Source organism: Serinus canaria, chromosome 2 (genome assembly GCF_022539315.1).
Source record: "Serinus canaria isolate serCan28SL12 chromosome 2, serCan2020, whole genome shotgun sequence".
NCBI lineage: Eukaryota > Metazoa > Chordata > Aves > Passeriformes > Fringillidae > Serinus > Serinus canaria.
The window spans coordinates 103914077-103930954 of record NC_066315.1 but is presented as its reverse complement, the minus strand read 5'-3'; the positions used below and the strand labels follow the sequence as shown (position 1 = coordinate 103930954).

At 49.1% G+C, this 16878-nt stretch overlaps 1 protein-coding gene across 1 annotated transcript; it reads left to right on the top strand.

The window, feature by feature from the left end:
- The first annotated feature begins 8200 nt into the window (after positions 1–8200).
- ADCYAP1 (adenylate cyclase activating polypeptide 1) lies at positions 8201–12188 on the top strand. Its single transcript, XM_009102388.4, has 4 exons — positions 8201–8301; positions 10196–10330; positions 10819–10914; positions 11849–12188. Exons 1-4 carry the CDS (start codon positions 8201–8203, stop codon positions 12033–12035), a joined length of 519 nt encoding a protein of 172 aa, XP_009100636.1. The 3' UTR covers positions 12036–12188.
- Positions 12189–16878: the final 4690 nt, after the last annotated feature.

The following is a 16878-nucleotide window of genomic DNA, read 5'->3' as shown; positions in this document are numbered from 1 at the left end:
AGGAAGGTATGTGAAACATATAAAGGTATCTCCTTGTGGAGTCCTTACTAAAAAAATCAAACCAGAACCAAACCCAAAAGCCAAAACACCTTTAAGTGTTAGCATAAGATGATAAGATGTTATTCCTGCATTTCATTGCTCAAACTTGTTGTCTATTGTGTTTCAGAGCAAATTAATGTTGCACCCAGATAATTCATCAGAGAAACTAACTGAAGTTATTTCTGCAATGGTGAAACATTTTTTGAAGACAGTTATAACCAATATACATTTTAGAGCAATCTCAAGTGTTACTGAGACTTAGAGAAAAAATTGCATTTGCTGTAGAATAGAATTTGTCAGAATATCACCCCAAATTACTTCTGTTTTTTTTTTTTCCTTGAAAATACATATCAAAGTCAACAATATACTTGCACTTGAAAGCAAGAAATTCCCAGGAAAAGGATTTCCACTACAGTGAAAAATACCATATTTTAGTTTCAGAATTTAAACATATCTACAGAGTATCATAGCTTATCATTATATTGTTGCTACCAACACATGCAGTTACCTCTGGGGACTGAACACAGATTTGTGGGTCAAAAGAGAGGGTTCAGTCTTCCAATATCCTAGTAATTTCTGGTTTGTGCTGTGCTCTGCAAACTCCTATGAAATTCCTAACTGGCTAAAGATATCAGTATTTACAAAATGAGCTCAATAGACATGTACCTGGGGTAATGAAATCACATAGGAGTTTCTGCAGACAATCTTCATTCCTAATGAGAAGGGTCAATAAATCCAGTGCAGTTCTGTCTGAAATCAGTGAGTGGCATTACAAGGGTCAGAGACTGATTTTTGACATTAGAAGAGGCCATTATGAACATCCAGTCTGACCTTTGCATAAAGCAGGGCAAAGATTGGCTCGATAGCTTGAGATCTTTTAGAAAGATAGCAAGCCTGACTTTAAAGATTTTCTAGTAATGGAGATTGTAATCCAATTCTGTTTAAGTGATTAATTGCCTTGGCTGTTACAGAAATGCATTTTATTAGAAGATAGAGATGGATCGGACCATAAGGCCACACACAAGAAATTCTTTGTGCTCTCTTTAAATATAAAAACTAAGAACCACACATTTTCCTCTAGGCTAAGTAGACTGGAGTACTTTATTTAAGTTATGACAGGAGACAAAGATTATGTGCTGTTTCCTGCCCCCTATGTCTGGCTGGTGACCCCAGAGTCTGCTGTCCAGCCATCTCGTGGCACAGAGACAGAAAACTGAGCTCCCCAGTCTCACCCACACCCTACCCTTACTTCTGGAGCTGTGCATCTGGTGTAGCACAGGCCCTCCTGTGCTGCTAAGGGATGTGGGAGCTCTCCCTGTAGCTCACCATGCACAAAACAGGGAGCTAAGTCACGTGAAGGGCTCCCATGCTGAGGGCAATTTTGGCTGTGTCCAGCACAGCCTGCAGCCCTACAAGGCAGAAGCTGCACTTCAGGGCGTACAAGCAACCAAGGACAGGCTCCTACACCCCTTAATGAGGAAGACTTTATTATTCTCTCATCAAAATCCTTGGTTCTGATTGCTATTTACTGGGCTCTGCGTGACCCGTCTCTATCATCTTTAGCGCGGTTAATTGGAATTATTGAGCGGCGCCCGGCTCCGGCAGGCTGGGATTCGCCCCTGTTGGGATGTTCCTCACCTGCCCGCCCCGCACTGCTTCTGTGCAGCCTTGCTCCTGTCAGACTGAATTAAGCTGCACTGTCAGGAGCCAGAGACCCTTCAACAGTTTTCCAGCACAAGCAACACTAAATTAGCGTTTGGTAATAGGCTGCACACTGTTTTGTAATAAGAAAATATGGATGGTTCTATTTATTCCCTCTCGCTCCCTGCGATGATAAGAAATGTTCTAATTCATTATTAATTTGTTCCAACTATTTCTGGTAAATGTAAACTATGAATAACTTTAGCTATGCCATTAGCAATACCTCAGAACTATGGATGGATTTTTTGGTTCTGGACACAGGCACATGGCAGTCCCACTGTTTCTAAAGGTGTACCCAAAATTCTGTCACATTTGGGTACAAAACCAGAACTTGTCATTCACCTTGGGCTACAGCTGCTTCTAAAGCAACCTGGAACACAAAAATGTTGTGGCTGTTATTTGTCCAATATAAATTATTGTTATCTTGGCAGCACTTGTGAAACTTTGTATATTCAGTCTGCTTAAGGGCTTACCCTACCCCTGAACACTGGGCCAAATAGAAATGAGAGAGGGGATAGATCTGCTGCCAGTGCTAAAGCCTTTTGTTATGCCCTGTGGACTAGTGAGGTCTTTAGTGGCATTTTATAGGTTGCTGGCTTTAGTGTAGAATAAGCCTTGGGAATATTAAGTCTTAAAGTAAGTCCTTTATTTGTTGTTGGTTTTGCCTTTCATAAATTATTTTTCAGGTTTTCATACATAAATGATTGATCAAAGAACCACTGTCAGAAAGCATCAAGGATAATTCTTTTCTTCTCCTGCGACTTTATTTGGGTCAAAGATGAGAGATTATAAATAAATCTATTGGTCATCCAAGGAAATTTTCTGTCACAGGAATAGCACGGTGGCACCTCCTTATGAAAGCGAGTCCACTGTTTGGTCATTCATTTATTTAGAAAGTGATTTTCCTGCCTTTGTGTTTGGATGGGAATGAGTCTTCCTTTGCCTCTGTATTGTCGTAGTCATCTGCCTTCATTTACTGGATAGGGGGAGGAAGACACCCACGGGGTAAGATTGAACACTGAGCTTCTGTGTGGGCAATTATGCAAGACACAGGCAACCCACTGGCCTTGTCTCTCACTGTGAGTTCTAAGCAGCAGCAAGAGCAGAGTGACTGCACTGCTGGTGCTCCCACACTGCTGCCCTGGCAAGTACTGCTCTGCCTCCTCACTTCAGAGAAGGAAAAAAAAACCAAAAAAAAACAAAACAAAAAAAAAAAACCAGCCCTTTTTTTTTGACTGTTTGCTTGGAAGTAAGGTTATAAAAGGTAGGAAGGAATTATCTTGAAGATACAGAGACTTTGCTAATGCTTGGTGTTCTCATGCAAAGAGGTTGGCAAGGGTCCTGGCCACCAAGTGAGGCATGCTCCTATCATATCTTGAGAGATTTTAGTCCCAATAGTATCCCTGGTTGCTGCTCTCTGGGGTTTTTTTGTAGTTTGTACATTCTGCCCAGAACATCCCTGGGTGACCAAGCTTGTCTGGATTGCAGCTTTGTCCCTTTGGACATAAGAAAGCACATGGATGTTTGTGCTTTCTCCAGTGTGCCTAAGCATTTTGCTGCTTTTACCTAAAGAAAGCATGAGAGGGAATGGTTTAATAAAAGAAAAACAACTCTGTGAATTAAATACTTCATCTCTTTCTGTCCCTGAGTAGATTGACATCTAGCCTGCAGGAGGAAAGTAGGGCTTTCCCACCTCTGCTGCAGGTTCCACATCTCGGCTGGAAGTGCTGAAATGTCCTCCAAGCCATGCTTGAGCTATAATTCTTTCTGTTCTGCTGCCAGGCTATCTCTAATCAGCCTTTTTCAGATGACCACAGCTATAGCTGGATGATTTAATGGATGGGTTAATCCCCCCTCTGACAAGTTCATCCTTCCCAGGAGCTGGCCCTTGGGGAGGAGGAGGAGTCAGGAAAGCCAAGAGAAAGCAAAGGCTGGGGTTATGTGCGTGAAACTGGTGCAGACAAGTATTCATTGGCATACTGGTTAGCAAAAGGTTCCCAAGCAACCCCTGTAAGAAAGGAGGCCTGGCAGAGATAGGTACAAGACAGATAATAAACCCATAATGTGTGTGTGTGTCAGAGAGAGAGAGACAGCTGGTTTGGCAGGATTGCTTGCTTTTGAGAAAGAAGAATTCCTCCTTTTCTATATTGGCAGAAATACATGCCTCCTTTCATGATAAAATTATGTATCCCAGGTACATAAATTCTTCCAGGTTCTTGTAAAAACATGCAGCTAAGTTGGGGCATACTGAAAAAATATTAATATAGTGTCTGGACATCCAAACAATGTGTATGAGATATCTCACTTTATGGACCAATAATGTTTCCTGACAGTTTGATAAATTACTCATAGTATATTTTATAAAATATGCATAAATATAAGAAGGGGGGTTCTGAGGAGTGAAAAAGATGCCCATTATGGTACATGATGAAATATGTTCCTTTGAATTAGAACTATAGCAGCCAGGTTTCCAGCAGTCAGTTGTAGTCAGCTGCAGTCAGGCTTGACAAGGCTTACAGAACATAAGCTCCTCTAGAAACTTCTATAGAATTATAATGCTCTAGTTAATAAAATAGATATTTAAAATAGAATAGTTCTATAAATTAAAAGGTCTAATTTAAGCTGGTACAGGAAAGATGAAAGAAATTCTGCCAGTAAAAAAACCCCTGCTTTTCTTTAGATGCTGCCTTAGGAATTTGCCCTAGAGTCAAGTATTATATACCTTAAATCCCAATCAGTCTTGAGATGACAGTTATTGAGAAATTTACTTGTATGCAGAGACCAGATTAGAACCTTTACTTCCTCAGCCTAAACCGCAGTCATGTCATAATCACATTGACTTTGCACACACACCCCTGTGACGTAGACTGAGATGCTATGAAACTTTTATTGGTACAAACTGTGTGTGACTTACTCACTGACCATAAGTGACAGCTTAGAAGATGCATTTTTTGCAAACCATCCTGACATTGCTGCTGCATGCATGGTACCACCAGGGTGGCATAGGGGGTCTCTGGTGGGGTCTGTAGCTTCAGGTTTGTTTTATGGGTATCTCTACCTCTGTGCTGCTAATGCCTGCTGTTTCAGGCAACCTCATACTTTCTGTAAGGATCTAGGGGAGTGGGGATGGAGGACAGGAAATGCAGCTGTATCTATCAAAAGTAGCTGAAAGTAACTTTTCTGAAATGAAAACAGCTACAGCTTTAAAATGTATTACCTGTCTGTGTCTCGTCTCTTTGGAGAGAAGGAATGTTTTTTCCCGTCGTTTAGGCGGAGTGTGCGTTCAAGCCTTCATCCTGACGCGATTCACACGGTCCTGGCCACACGGGTTTCTAGAAAAGACCGCGTTTACACCTGCTACCTCCGAGTCATGACAAAGGAAACCAAAAAAATCCCACCACAAACCCCACCAGCCCCAAAGGCCCGGTGAAAGGGAGCAGCGGGCCGCCTTTCCTGCTGGCTTTTCTCACAGCCGGGCGCGGGGGGTTCTCCCCAGCCCAGCCGGGGCACGGAGCAGCCCCGGCCCGCCCGACGGCTGCTCCGCGGCGCCGGCCGCAGGCGCGCAGCTGCCCGCGCGGTGGCGCCCTCCGCTCACGGACCGTGCGCGCCCGCGGGCGCGGCGAGCGGCGGGGAAGCCCCGGTGCACTACGGGGCGACACAGCTCCGGCGGGAGCCGCGGGGCGACCCTGCTCCCACGGGAGTCGCGTGGTGCCCCTTTTTCTACCGGGAGCAGCGGGGTGACCCTTTCCCCAGCGGGAGCGGCGGGGTGACCCTTCCCCAGCGGGAGCGGTGGAGTGACGGCTTCCCCGGCAGCCCCGCCGGGCGCCCTGCCCTGCCCTGCCCCGTTCCCTCTCCTGCCAGCGGTCCTTCCCGTCCCGAAAGGCCCGGGACAGAATGACAACAGGGATAGCGTCCCGCTCCGGCCCTAGTCCCGCATCCCCGCTCGGGTTGGAGTGGTTGGCCATTTCTACGGGAATCATTCATTCACGTCAAATTTCCTTTATCTCCGGAAAATATTGAAACCTTAAATGACCGTAATAGGAATGTAATTGTATGGTGTGTTCTTTGTTGTTGTTGTTTTTGAGAAATCGATTTGGGCTCAAATAACTCATCCAAGCATGTTACACCAAACCCATTCAAATAGGAAACAGAAGAACTATATTATTGCTGCTTCCTGAACGCTCTGGTTATGATCCCAATAATTAAAATGTCTAGTAATGGCTCCTGAAGCCTGTATTTCTTTGGGTAATTCTCGGAAATGAAGGGCACATTTTCAGTCGCGGAGGGAGGGGAGTGCGGAGACGAGCAGCAATTGCAGTGGCTGGGAGCCCGCCGGTGGCCCGCGCCCGGCGCATCACTTCGGGGGAAAATTATTCCGGCGGCGGGGAAGTCCCCAGAGAAGGGATTTCCTTCCCGGTCCCTCCGGCAAATCAACTTCTTTTTTTTTTTTTTTTCTCCCTCATGGCGATGCTCTTCCCTCCCTCTCTGCCAAGTGCTGCGAGCCGCACATCTGTCTCTGCACAAGGCGGAGAGACGAAAGGGTCGGGCCACGGGAGTAAGGGGAAAAGCCGCCCCCTCCTCCCCGGGCAGCGCCGGCCGAGTGTGGGACCCTCCCTGCGGCGGGGCCGTGGGGCTTGTCCCTTATGCCCCGCGGCTTCAACAGACGCAGAGCGGTCACGGAGCTGCTGGTTTCCACGGGAGGGATGCTTTGTGTAATGGGAACAATATTAACAATCCTTAAAAAAGAAAAAAAAAAAAGAAAAGACAAAGAAAAAAGAGAAAAGAGAAAAGAAAAAAGAAAAGAAAAAAAGAAAAAAAGAAATGGGGGACCTGGGGAAAAAAAAAATGGGCACTTATATTCTTAAATCTCCGCGGAAGTGGGGGTTTCCACGCCGGGGCTGCTCCGCCTGCGCGCTCAGGGCCGGGCGGCTCCGCGGGGGCCTGCGCCCAGCGGCGGCCCCGGGCTGCGTGTGGGGTGAGCTGGCCCCGCGGAAAGACCCGGAGCAAAGCCGTGGGGGAGCCCAACAAGCCGGGGGACCCACACCCCTACCCTAACTGCTCTCCTCCGCTTCCCTTCCCACGTCAGGTAAAACTTTACTGTGGTGAACATCCTTTTAGGTTTGTGCGGTGGGGCTTTTCTGCGTGTTTGTTTGATTGTTAGGTTTTCTTTTTCTATATATTTTTTTTGGGGGTGGGGGGAGGAAGTGTGAGTTGGTGTTTATGAGAAGCTTTATGACTCCTGATAAGCTCATCTTTGAGGACGACACAGAACTGTGTTCCTTGAGGAATTGGGGTGGTGACGTCTTTTCTGATACCCGATTATTACGTGACTGAGAAAAAAAAAAAAAGGCATTTGATTCATGAATAAAAATCCGGACACCACTACGGGGGCAACAAACAATATTGCCCGTCCTCTAAGGTAACAAGCAGGCAAATGTTTACGAAGAGGGCTCTTGCTGAAGCGGAGTGTTTGCAAAGATTTTCTTGCTAATTGCGTATCAGACTGAAGGCTGCGGAAGGCTGGTCAAGTTTGGAGCCACCGAGCAGGAGAAGGAGAGAAGGCTGAAGGCGCTCAGTGAGGGGAGAGATCTGGGGAAGACAACATCGCACGCAGCCAGCCCGCGGCTCCCGCCTCCGCTCCCTCCCGGACTCGCTCGCTCTCTTCCCTCTCCCCCAGCACTTCGTTCTCCGGCGACATCTCGCTCCATCCCTCTTTCTCATTTCCTTTGTAGACTCCGCTCCAGATCTGTGCTGCTGCCCGCAAACTTTTTTCCTTTATCTGTTTTTTCCCCTTCCTGCCTCTCTTTTTCTTTTTGAAGTGGATAGCCGTAAAACCAGCAAACTACTAACTGCTGCCGCTTGTGCATCTTCTGCATCCTGCCGGTCCTTCGCCCATAGGAGAGGCGATGTCACGAGGGTTTTAACTCCTTTTGGACGCAACTTGGGAGAGAGCTCGGTTTCTCTCCCCCTCCCCATTTTGGGTCTTTATTTTTTTTCCCCTCAAGACCTGCCGTTTTAATTTCGCAGCCAAACGCTCTCAGTGCCGGGTGTCTAGAGTTTAATGGTAAGGACACGAGATGGCTCGCCGGGCCTTCCAGCAGCGGTCCCGGGGCGGGCGGGCGGGCACCGACGGGGCGGGCGGCGGCCGCAGCTCTCTGCGCCGGGCACCGCTCTGCTCCTCTCCGTGCCGCTCGGCGCCGGCACCCAGCTGCCCAGGGCGCTTGTCCCCCGGGGCTGCTCTGCCTCATTTTCCGGCAGGCCAGGCCAGGGGTTGGTGAGCCGTGGGGTGGTTTCTTTAGGCTTTTGTTAGTGGTGGGGTTTTTTTATTTGTTTGTTTTAGGGATTTTAGGGATTTTTCTTTTTCCTTTTTTTTTTTTTTTTTTTTTTTTTTTTTTTTTTTTTTTTTTTTTTTTTTTTTTTTTTACACAGCAGTTTCCTTTCCCTCCCGCACAGAGTGGCAATGTGTAGCAAAGCGATCTTAGCACTTCTGGTCTATGGCATAATAATGCACTGCAGCGTCTACTGCTCACCTGCGGCCGGACTTCAGTACCCGGCACTCAGGTAGGTCCGTCTGCTGTCCGGGAGCTCCGTCGGGATCATTTCAGCCCCAGCTTAGCTAAGGGCAGCGGAATCTTACCGGGGAGGAAAATGAGAAGGGATGTGGAGTAGAGTTACCAAAGGACATCCCCTCCACTTGGGCTATGTGCCAACCAGCTCCACCGGCTGCAGCACTGGCATCCCCCAGGTCCGCTCCTCGGGACCCCGGTACTGTAACCCACGGCCTCTTGTCCCCGGTGGAGTCCCGGAGAGTGGGGTGTCCTGCTTTTCTGCGTGTCGGCGGGAGCGGGCCGAGGTCCCGGCTGCATGTCGACGGGGCCCAAAAGCTCCTCTCCCGTCTGGCCCCTGTCCTGCGGGGCCCTTGGCAGCCTCTGGTTGCCCGCAGCTCGCCCAGGGTGAGCGCCGAGCATCGCCTGTCCGGCTCAGGGGGAGCGGGGCACGGGGACGGGTGCGCCGTTGACTGCAAGCATGTGGGAGCTGTCATGGTTCGTGTAGCGGGATTGGAGGTGGTGGGGATTCAGTGTCTTCCCCTGTTTACCTGGCTGTGTATGACAGCCCTTCTCAAGAGGGAAAGGGGCTGGCGCAAGGTTGTTTGGTTTTCTATGCTCGGAGTTGTCTTGCTGGATTCCAGCGCGGGATGGTGCCTGTGCTGTCCCTTTCCAGCTGGGAGCCGTGGGCGTTTGAATTCCTCTGTGTTTGGGGCAGGAATGGAGGACACCCAGAGGCACCAGCACAAGGGAGTTTCCTTCGCTGGTCTCCGGCTGGGGGCTCAGGGCGCCTGGTCCGGGATGGCCGATGGCAGCCTGTTCTCACCCTGCTTGTAGCCAGGTCGGGAGACCGGAGCTGCTTGGCCTGGGGGTAGTTTTGGGCTCGGTGCTGTCGTCCTGCTCCACCGGCGCTTGGTTCTGTTCCGGGGTGCCCTGCGGGGGTCACTGCCGTGCGGTGTGCGGAAATGAAGGGGGAGGGGGGGGATGCTGGGAGAGCAAGGTTGTCCGAGGTGGGTGTCCTTTTTGGGGCTCCGAGGTGTCCTTGCAGTAACCGGGAGCCCGTCGGAGCTGGCTCGGAGCAGCCCCCGTCATCTTCCTGGGCAGTGTGGCTAGGGGGCAGCGGGCTCAGTGGCCTGAGGGGTCATTAGCCGGCAGCAAGCAGGCTTCCTTCATTCAAGCGCCTGAATTAGCAGGAGTGAAACACTTTAGCGGCATCTATTATTAATACCTCCGCTGAAGCTCACAGACAAAAATAGCTGCCTGTAACGTGCAATGACCTACATGGTACTGCAGAGAGGGAGGCAGAGAGCGGGGGCTTGGGGGGCTGGGACACGCACAAAACTGGCGAGATCTCAAAGGGCGGGGGCACCATTCAACGAAAACCAACAGGCGAAGCCCCCCCGTCCCGGCGGGCGCTGTGGGGAGGAGCGGGGCGCGGTCCCGGCGGTGGGGCTGCCGCTCACCGCCCCGTCTGGGCAGCGGAGGCTGCTCGGCTCCAGCCCAGCCCCTGGCACACAAACGCGTGTGTGCGCGGCAGCCTGCGCGCCTGGGCGTGCGCTCCGCTTGGGAAGCAGCAGCCACGGCGGTGGCAGAGAGGGGATGCATCTCGGGCCGGGGCGTGGGCCGCGGAGGGCGGGGGGAGGGGGGGCATGTTTGGGGGGTTTCTTGGAGCACGTCTGACGGCGGGTGTGCTCCCTCCTCCGCGGTCCTGCCCCGCAGAGGAGAGGGCGGGGATGGGGAGCGGGCGGGTGCAGGGAGGGGATGGGGCAGTCGGACGGGGCTCCCGGGGCTCCCGGGTCGGCTCCGCCGAGGGGTGGCCACCGAGGCAGCCGGAAGCCGGCCGCGGGGAGTGGAGCGGAGCGCCCCGCGGAGCCCGGCTGACTCCTTTTCCTTGCTGCTCTCGTTGCCAGGCTGGAGGATGAAGTCTACGACGAGGACGGGAACACCCTGCAGGACTTCGCCTACGACCAAGAGCCCCTCGGTATAGCGAATCCGTCCTCCATGATCGGCGAGATGTACACCTTGTATTACCCACCGGAAAAGAGGTGACTGCAACTCGCGGTGTGTCAGGCGTGAATTTGGAGTAGGGAGAAAAACGGGTCTGGCAGAACCGATTGGGGGGAAAAATAGTAATGATATCTAACAAGCAAACAGCAACATCAAAATAAAAATCCCGAACCCAAAGAAACGACAATACTGCCCAGGTCCCGGTGCCCAGTGTAAAGCTCAGAAGAAATGGAAAATCCGCCTTACCTCCAGCAGCGCGGGGGAGGGAGCGGGGGAGCCGCCCGCGCCGAGGAGGGCTAGCGATGCTCCGGCAAACGGAGCAGAAATGCCCAGCCGGCGCGGAACCGAGCGAGCGCGGCGGGGAGGGATCTGGGTGGGGACGAGGGGTCCCGGGGGACGCGGGGAGATGCCGCCCTCCGCTCGCTGGCGGAGAGGGATGGTCACCGCTACCGCCCGGGCTCCCGCAACCCGCCGCAGCCGGCTCCCGGGCCTCGTCGCTCACCCGCGGGCTCTTCCCTCTGCCCAGGCACGCCGATGGGATCTTCAACAAAGCCTACAGGAAACTCCTGGGCCAGTTATCTGCCAGGAAATATCTGCACTCATTGATGGCCAAGCGGGTCGGGTAAGGCTCTCTGCTTGTTCTTTTCCGCGGTGGGCGTTGGTGCTGCTGGAGCGGAGGCGCTGGAAGGGCCGCGGCTGGGGGGAACAAAGCTGCCCCGGCCGGGGTCGGGAACGCATTGAGCCCGCGATGAGGCTGGTGGAGTCCGGCTCCCCGAGCACCCGCTGCCCCTGGCCGCTCCCGGCGCAGCGTGAGCCTGATTGTCAGCGCGGGTGTTCGCGGAGGTTTGTTTGGGTTACTACGCTAGGGCATACGGATATATATGTGTATATCTATATTTAGATATAGATATACACACACATGCATGTGTATCTATCTATATATCTATATCTATATCTATATCTATATCTATATCTATATATCTATATCTATATCTATATCTATAAATCTATACCTACGTCTATCTATATCTATCTATCTACCTATATATCTCTCTAAATATTTATAGTCAACCGATTTAAAATTAGGAAATTGGGCAGCCCTTACGGTTTGCTGGGGGAGCAGCTTATCCAGAGCGGTGATCGAGGGCTCAGCTGCAGCAGTGGAGGCTCGGTTGAAGCCCTGCGCACCCCCAGCCGCCGGGCGGGGCTCCCCGAGGCTCCCCGCCGCCGGCGGGGCACGGGCTAGCCCGGTGCCACCCGCTGCCCTTCGGCAGAAGGTAACACGTTAATGAAGCCCCAGGGAGAGCAGCTTTCGCGGTCGCAATGAATAATTCATGGCGGGGAGATATTGTCTCTCCCGCCGCCGCCACTTGCGCGCACAGCGTCGGGACTGGGTTACGGCGCGGCCTTTGTCTCCCCGCGCATCTTCCGCGCAACGTGTTGCGCCGGGGGCAGCGGCCGGCGCGGGGCTGCGCGGGGCAGGGGGCGGTGCGGAGGGGCGCGGAGAGGGGCGGAGCGGCCCCGCCTGATGCAGCTGTGCTTCTCGGTGCTTGCAGCGGTGCCAGCGGCGGCCTGGGGGACGATGCGGAACCGCTGACCAAGAGGCACATAGACGGCATCTTCACGGACAGCTACAGCCGCTACCGGAAACAAATGGCTGTCAAGAAATACTTAGCAGCCGTCCTGGGGAAAAGGTATAAACAAAGAGTTAAAAACAAAGGACGCCGAGTAGCGTATTTGTAGCGATGTGAGTAACCAGCCACTCCTGTGTATACAAAGTCCTAAGAGAGAGAGAGAGAGAGAGAGAGAGAGAGAGAGAGAGATTAAACCCAACAACAACAACAAAATCTAAACAAAAACAAAAGTAATTTCCAAACTGACTGAACAATCACCGCTCCTGTGTTATCTAAACATGTATTTATGTATGAAGTAAAGCCATTAAATGAATATTTTGATAATAATATTGTTTTTCTTTTGTACAAAAAGCACTAGAGAAACGCACAGATCTACTTTGTGGACCAATCATTAAGTTATATATAATATATAAATATATATATATAAATACTACTAAGAATAGTAAAGAACAATTCTTCATGAAAAGCCTGCACAAGAACAAGAATTCGCCTGAGCTGTTTATGTTTTTATATAAAATAAATAGAAAAAAAGAGACAATCATTGTTTTGAATATTACTCCTATTTTTGTAACAGAAATTAAAAGGATAGTATTTTTATCCGAGACAGGGTCGAAGACATTAATTTTCACCATTTGCTACTGTATATAGAGAAGGATGACCTGCTCCCAGGGGGATTATGAGGAAATTGATTTGGTGAAGGAGAATTGGTGAAGCAGATTCTTCCCCTGGTGAGTCTCAAGGCAGGCTCCTTTGCCACTAGCCTCTCTGAAGGGGCAGCGTCCCCTTTCTTCTAGATTTCGATTATTATTTTTTTCCTCTCCTGCTTTCTTTGATTCCAGTTGTATCTCTATTAGTGTATCCTCAGACAATGAGCTTAGAGGATAATTATCTTGTGAAAACAACAGCTCGATCCAAATTGTGCATCTCTGTTGCCTATTGGAGGGAGAAATAGTTAAAAAACCCAAACCTAAAATAATAATAACAAAAAAAATTCAAAACAAAACCAAAAATAGCCAAACTCAAAACCCCAACCCCCAAATCCCGAACCAGCAGCAAGAGCAGTAAGTACTAAGCCCCGTGCACTGCTCTTCTGGCTGGCTGGGCAGAGTTGCAGAACAAAGCCAAAGCAGAGACAGGACCCGTTTGGAAAGAGTGGGGAGGTGACCGGGGGCGGCCCCCGGAGCGCCCCGGGGCCGGAGCCTGTACCGGAGCCGGTGCCGCAAGGGTCGAGGTAAGACGAGGCGATCCCACCTCCGATCCGCTACCCAACTGCCCCGGGCAGCTCGGTAGTGGACCTGGATGCAAAGTACAGTGTGTTACTCTCCAGTGCTGTCCATGCTTCTCATCATGTGTAATAATGAGCAGGGTTCTCGCCTTTGCATTTTTCGGTCGGAGTTGCTCTTTTCTTTGATTGTTTTTTCTTGTAGGACCTCCCGCCTCTCATCCTCTCTTCGAACTTTTCTGAGCTCTGTTTAACCCACCTGAATCACCTTTTTGGGTTATGTTCTTTTTGGAAAAAAAAAAAAAAAAAGATTGTGAACGCTCTCTCACTCCTTTGTTTTGTTTATGCAAGCTCTTATTGTACAAGTTTAGGAACCCCTGTTGTAGCTACCACTAAAGATTTATGCACTACTACGAAAGTTTTTGTTCCTTGTTTATTGAGTTTGGAGGTAAAATGTATTTTTCTACATTCTGGCTTATTGCTTAGTAAAATTTATTTCATAAAACAAACTTTGTCATAAAAGAATGTGTAGTGTTCACCTGTGGTCCGGTTTCTAACGAGATAAACCATTTTCACCTCATCTCTCTATGTACGGACTCCTATCTTACGGTCTGCCCGGGGGCTGGTCCCGTTCCCCGCCCGGGCCGGGAGCGAAGGAGGACACGTAGGTACCCGCTTCCTTCCAGCTCACCATACAAACCTTACAGGAGTCTTTCCAAAGACAAAACGAGCCCCGCATCCAAGACGTCGGAAAGCAACCCCCCAACCCCCCCAACAAACCCTCGCGGGTAAAACCTTCCTTCCCCGGCCAGGAGGATCGGAGCGGGCCGGGCAGAGCCCGTCGGGGCGGGCAGGCGCTGCCGGCACCGCCCGTCCCGTCCGGGCTGCGCTCGCTGCCGGCACCGCCCGCGCTGCCCCGGCGGCTCCGGCGGCTCCGGCCGCGCTGCCGGCCCACCCGGGCGCGCTGCCGGGGCGCGGGGACGCGGGGCGCAGTGTGCAGCTTTCGTGCCTTCTCTTCACCTTGTAAATCGCCACGAGTTCGCGGATGGCATTTAGTGGCCCTACGATGCTGCAACACATCGGCTTGCGTTTTAGTCGTCCTTCTGTTCTTTGGCCATGGGCAGAGTGCGCTGTGTTTGTGTCGGCTGTGGTATAATGACATAGGGCTCTCTTGACGTTTTGTTTATGACCTTATCAGTTAGAGTTCAGTGGCTAGTCGCAAGCATTATGAAGTGATCACCTAGGTTATTATCCTTTGTACGATTTATTTTATTTTTTTCCAGAAACGCCAACAGCCTTACCAAAATTCGAGCAGATTTGAGATACAGTCATAGTAGGTAGATGTTAGTCTTGGAGAACTTATTTTGTGTGCAAATGAATATAAAAAGAACTTAAACAAAGTATTATTACACACATGATATCTATAACTAGGACTTTGATAACTGTTATATAAAGTGTGTAAAGTTTGTATTAATAAATTTTTGTAAACAATGCAATTTCGTCTAATGTTTGGGGGAGAGAAATCTAGAACCTAACAGTGAAAGCTGCATTTCGTTTAATTTGTTTTTTAATTAGTTCATTATTAAGCAGAATTCTTCTACAGTGTTTCATGCCTGGGATATCTTTTTCATTAAGTTTCCACATCTTATCACCTCTACTCTGTTCGAGCCAGCTAAACAGAACTGCTGGAGTAAAGAGCCTAGTCCCACACACATCAGCTCCAAACGCTCTCTAAAATATGCAAACGAAACTAGTCGGCGCCTATGGTCCATTCCTCTAACAATTCCTGTGCTTAGAAGCCGTTTATTTCAAGCGGAATTGGTATGTTTGATGAGATCTTCTCCTAATCCGCTTTTAATGAACATTCTGTTTGCGATAATGTGCTTCCAAGTGTCACCCGGCTTGGGCAACGGCAGCATCTTTCTCCGGATTAAAGATGTACTGGGTGTCCTGAAAAATTACACTGCAACACGACTAAGATTTCCTTGAGTTTTTCAGGGTAGTACATGGCTACAGCAAAAAAGCACTAGGCAGTTTGTTGGCACAAAGTGGAGGTCAGAACTCAAACCTTCACTTTAGTTTAGCAATAGCTGCTTCTGTTAATTATTTTTATTGTATCTCTGGGACTTCACTCAAGTATGTTGAAAAGTAACAGCAATTTAGTTTAAACTAAACTCTATTTCTGTCTAAGACTGTACAATTCAAAAACAAAGCACAGGAATTAATATGACCATTTCCTAGCAATTTATTTTTCAAACTCCAAGTCGAGGATTTGAGACAGGTTGGTCATATCCTCTTTGCCATGAATTCACCTGCTAAACAGTATTTTACTGACAAACTGGAAAACACTGAGAGAACTTAGCTGATGATGTCAGTGGTACATGCCAGGAGTTACTGCAAAGTGAGATAGAACTGTTACTGCAAAGTGAGATAGATTAAATGCAGACCAGGTCAGAGAAGAATGCTAACCCCCCCATGCCCCCCAGAGCATACCTGTTGAGGGGAGGGGGAGATGTGAGTGATTTCCCAGACTTACAGCATAAAAAAATCCAGCCACTGTGTCCCAAAGCCAGCATGCAGCAAACACCTACTCTTAACTTTATTCAGGGCTCACACATATAACTACACTACATTTCCTGCCCATCAAAACTGAAAATGTGATTAAGACAATCAAGCTGGATACCTTCTTCATATTGGTAGCCAAAGGATGAAACTTAGGATCAGTCCACCTGAAAATTAGGGTCTTCATCAAGTCCTGGTAATTGTTGAAGATGTGGAAAAGATGGAAATTCTGCTGTAAAACACATAAAGATAGTCCTAGTCTCACTTTACTGAAGCTCCTCTTTACCAAATCAAATACAATTTCATGGAAAAGCTCAGCTCAGTTCCCAGTGAATTAAAGTGCCATCTTAAATGTTACTCTTGGAAAATGTACGGTACTGAGTCTTACAGTATGAGTTTTGTGGGGACTACCAGAATTCTGTACATTGCTATACAGATAGGAGCAGAAATGGATAAAACTGGCTGAGGAAACAAGAATGACTAGGCAAGACATGGTTTTGGAGCCTCACATTGTAAAAACTTTGACTGATATTCAGTCAAAGTGATAAAATCCAGTTAGGTAGTAAAGAAGGCTGCTGTAGACTCCATCCCTCGGAAATGTGGTACAATACCACATCTGTCACAGAGCTACATAGGTCATCAAAACCAGAAAAGCCAATTTCTTTAGAGCCCTGTTTTGAACTCAGATGCAGCCAGTATCTGCCTTTCAAAAGATCTGCTTGTAAGGGTGCTGATCTCCACTCCATGTGCCTACAGAACCTTTCAGTCTTTTTCAAAACATAAAGTTTGTCTGTTGTCTGTACATGTTTTCACCTAGAATTAAAGAAAATAGGAAAACAGGAGGAAATTTTATCTTTTGGAGGCTTGCTACTTCATATCTTTGCAGCTAACTTTTCAGTTATAAGATAAATAATTCAGTCTTCAGGAAAAACCTTCAGGGAAAGCTCACCCTGGAAAATGTAAAGGCCTCATACTTAGCCTCTAGAACTAGATGTCCTCTGAGCTACACTCATGGATTTTTAAGACCCAAGTGGACTCTTATGATCATGTACTCTGTTTTAGATAATTCAGGGCATAGGATTTCATTCAGCATTTCATTTCTGAATGAGCTATTCTGTATGACAGCAATATTGATTCCAAGGCTAGAAGGAATGGCAAATTTAGTAGA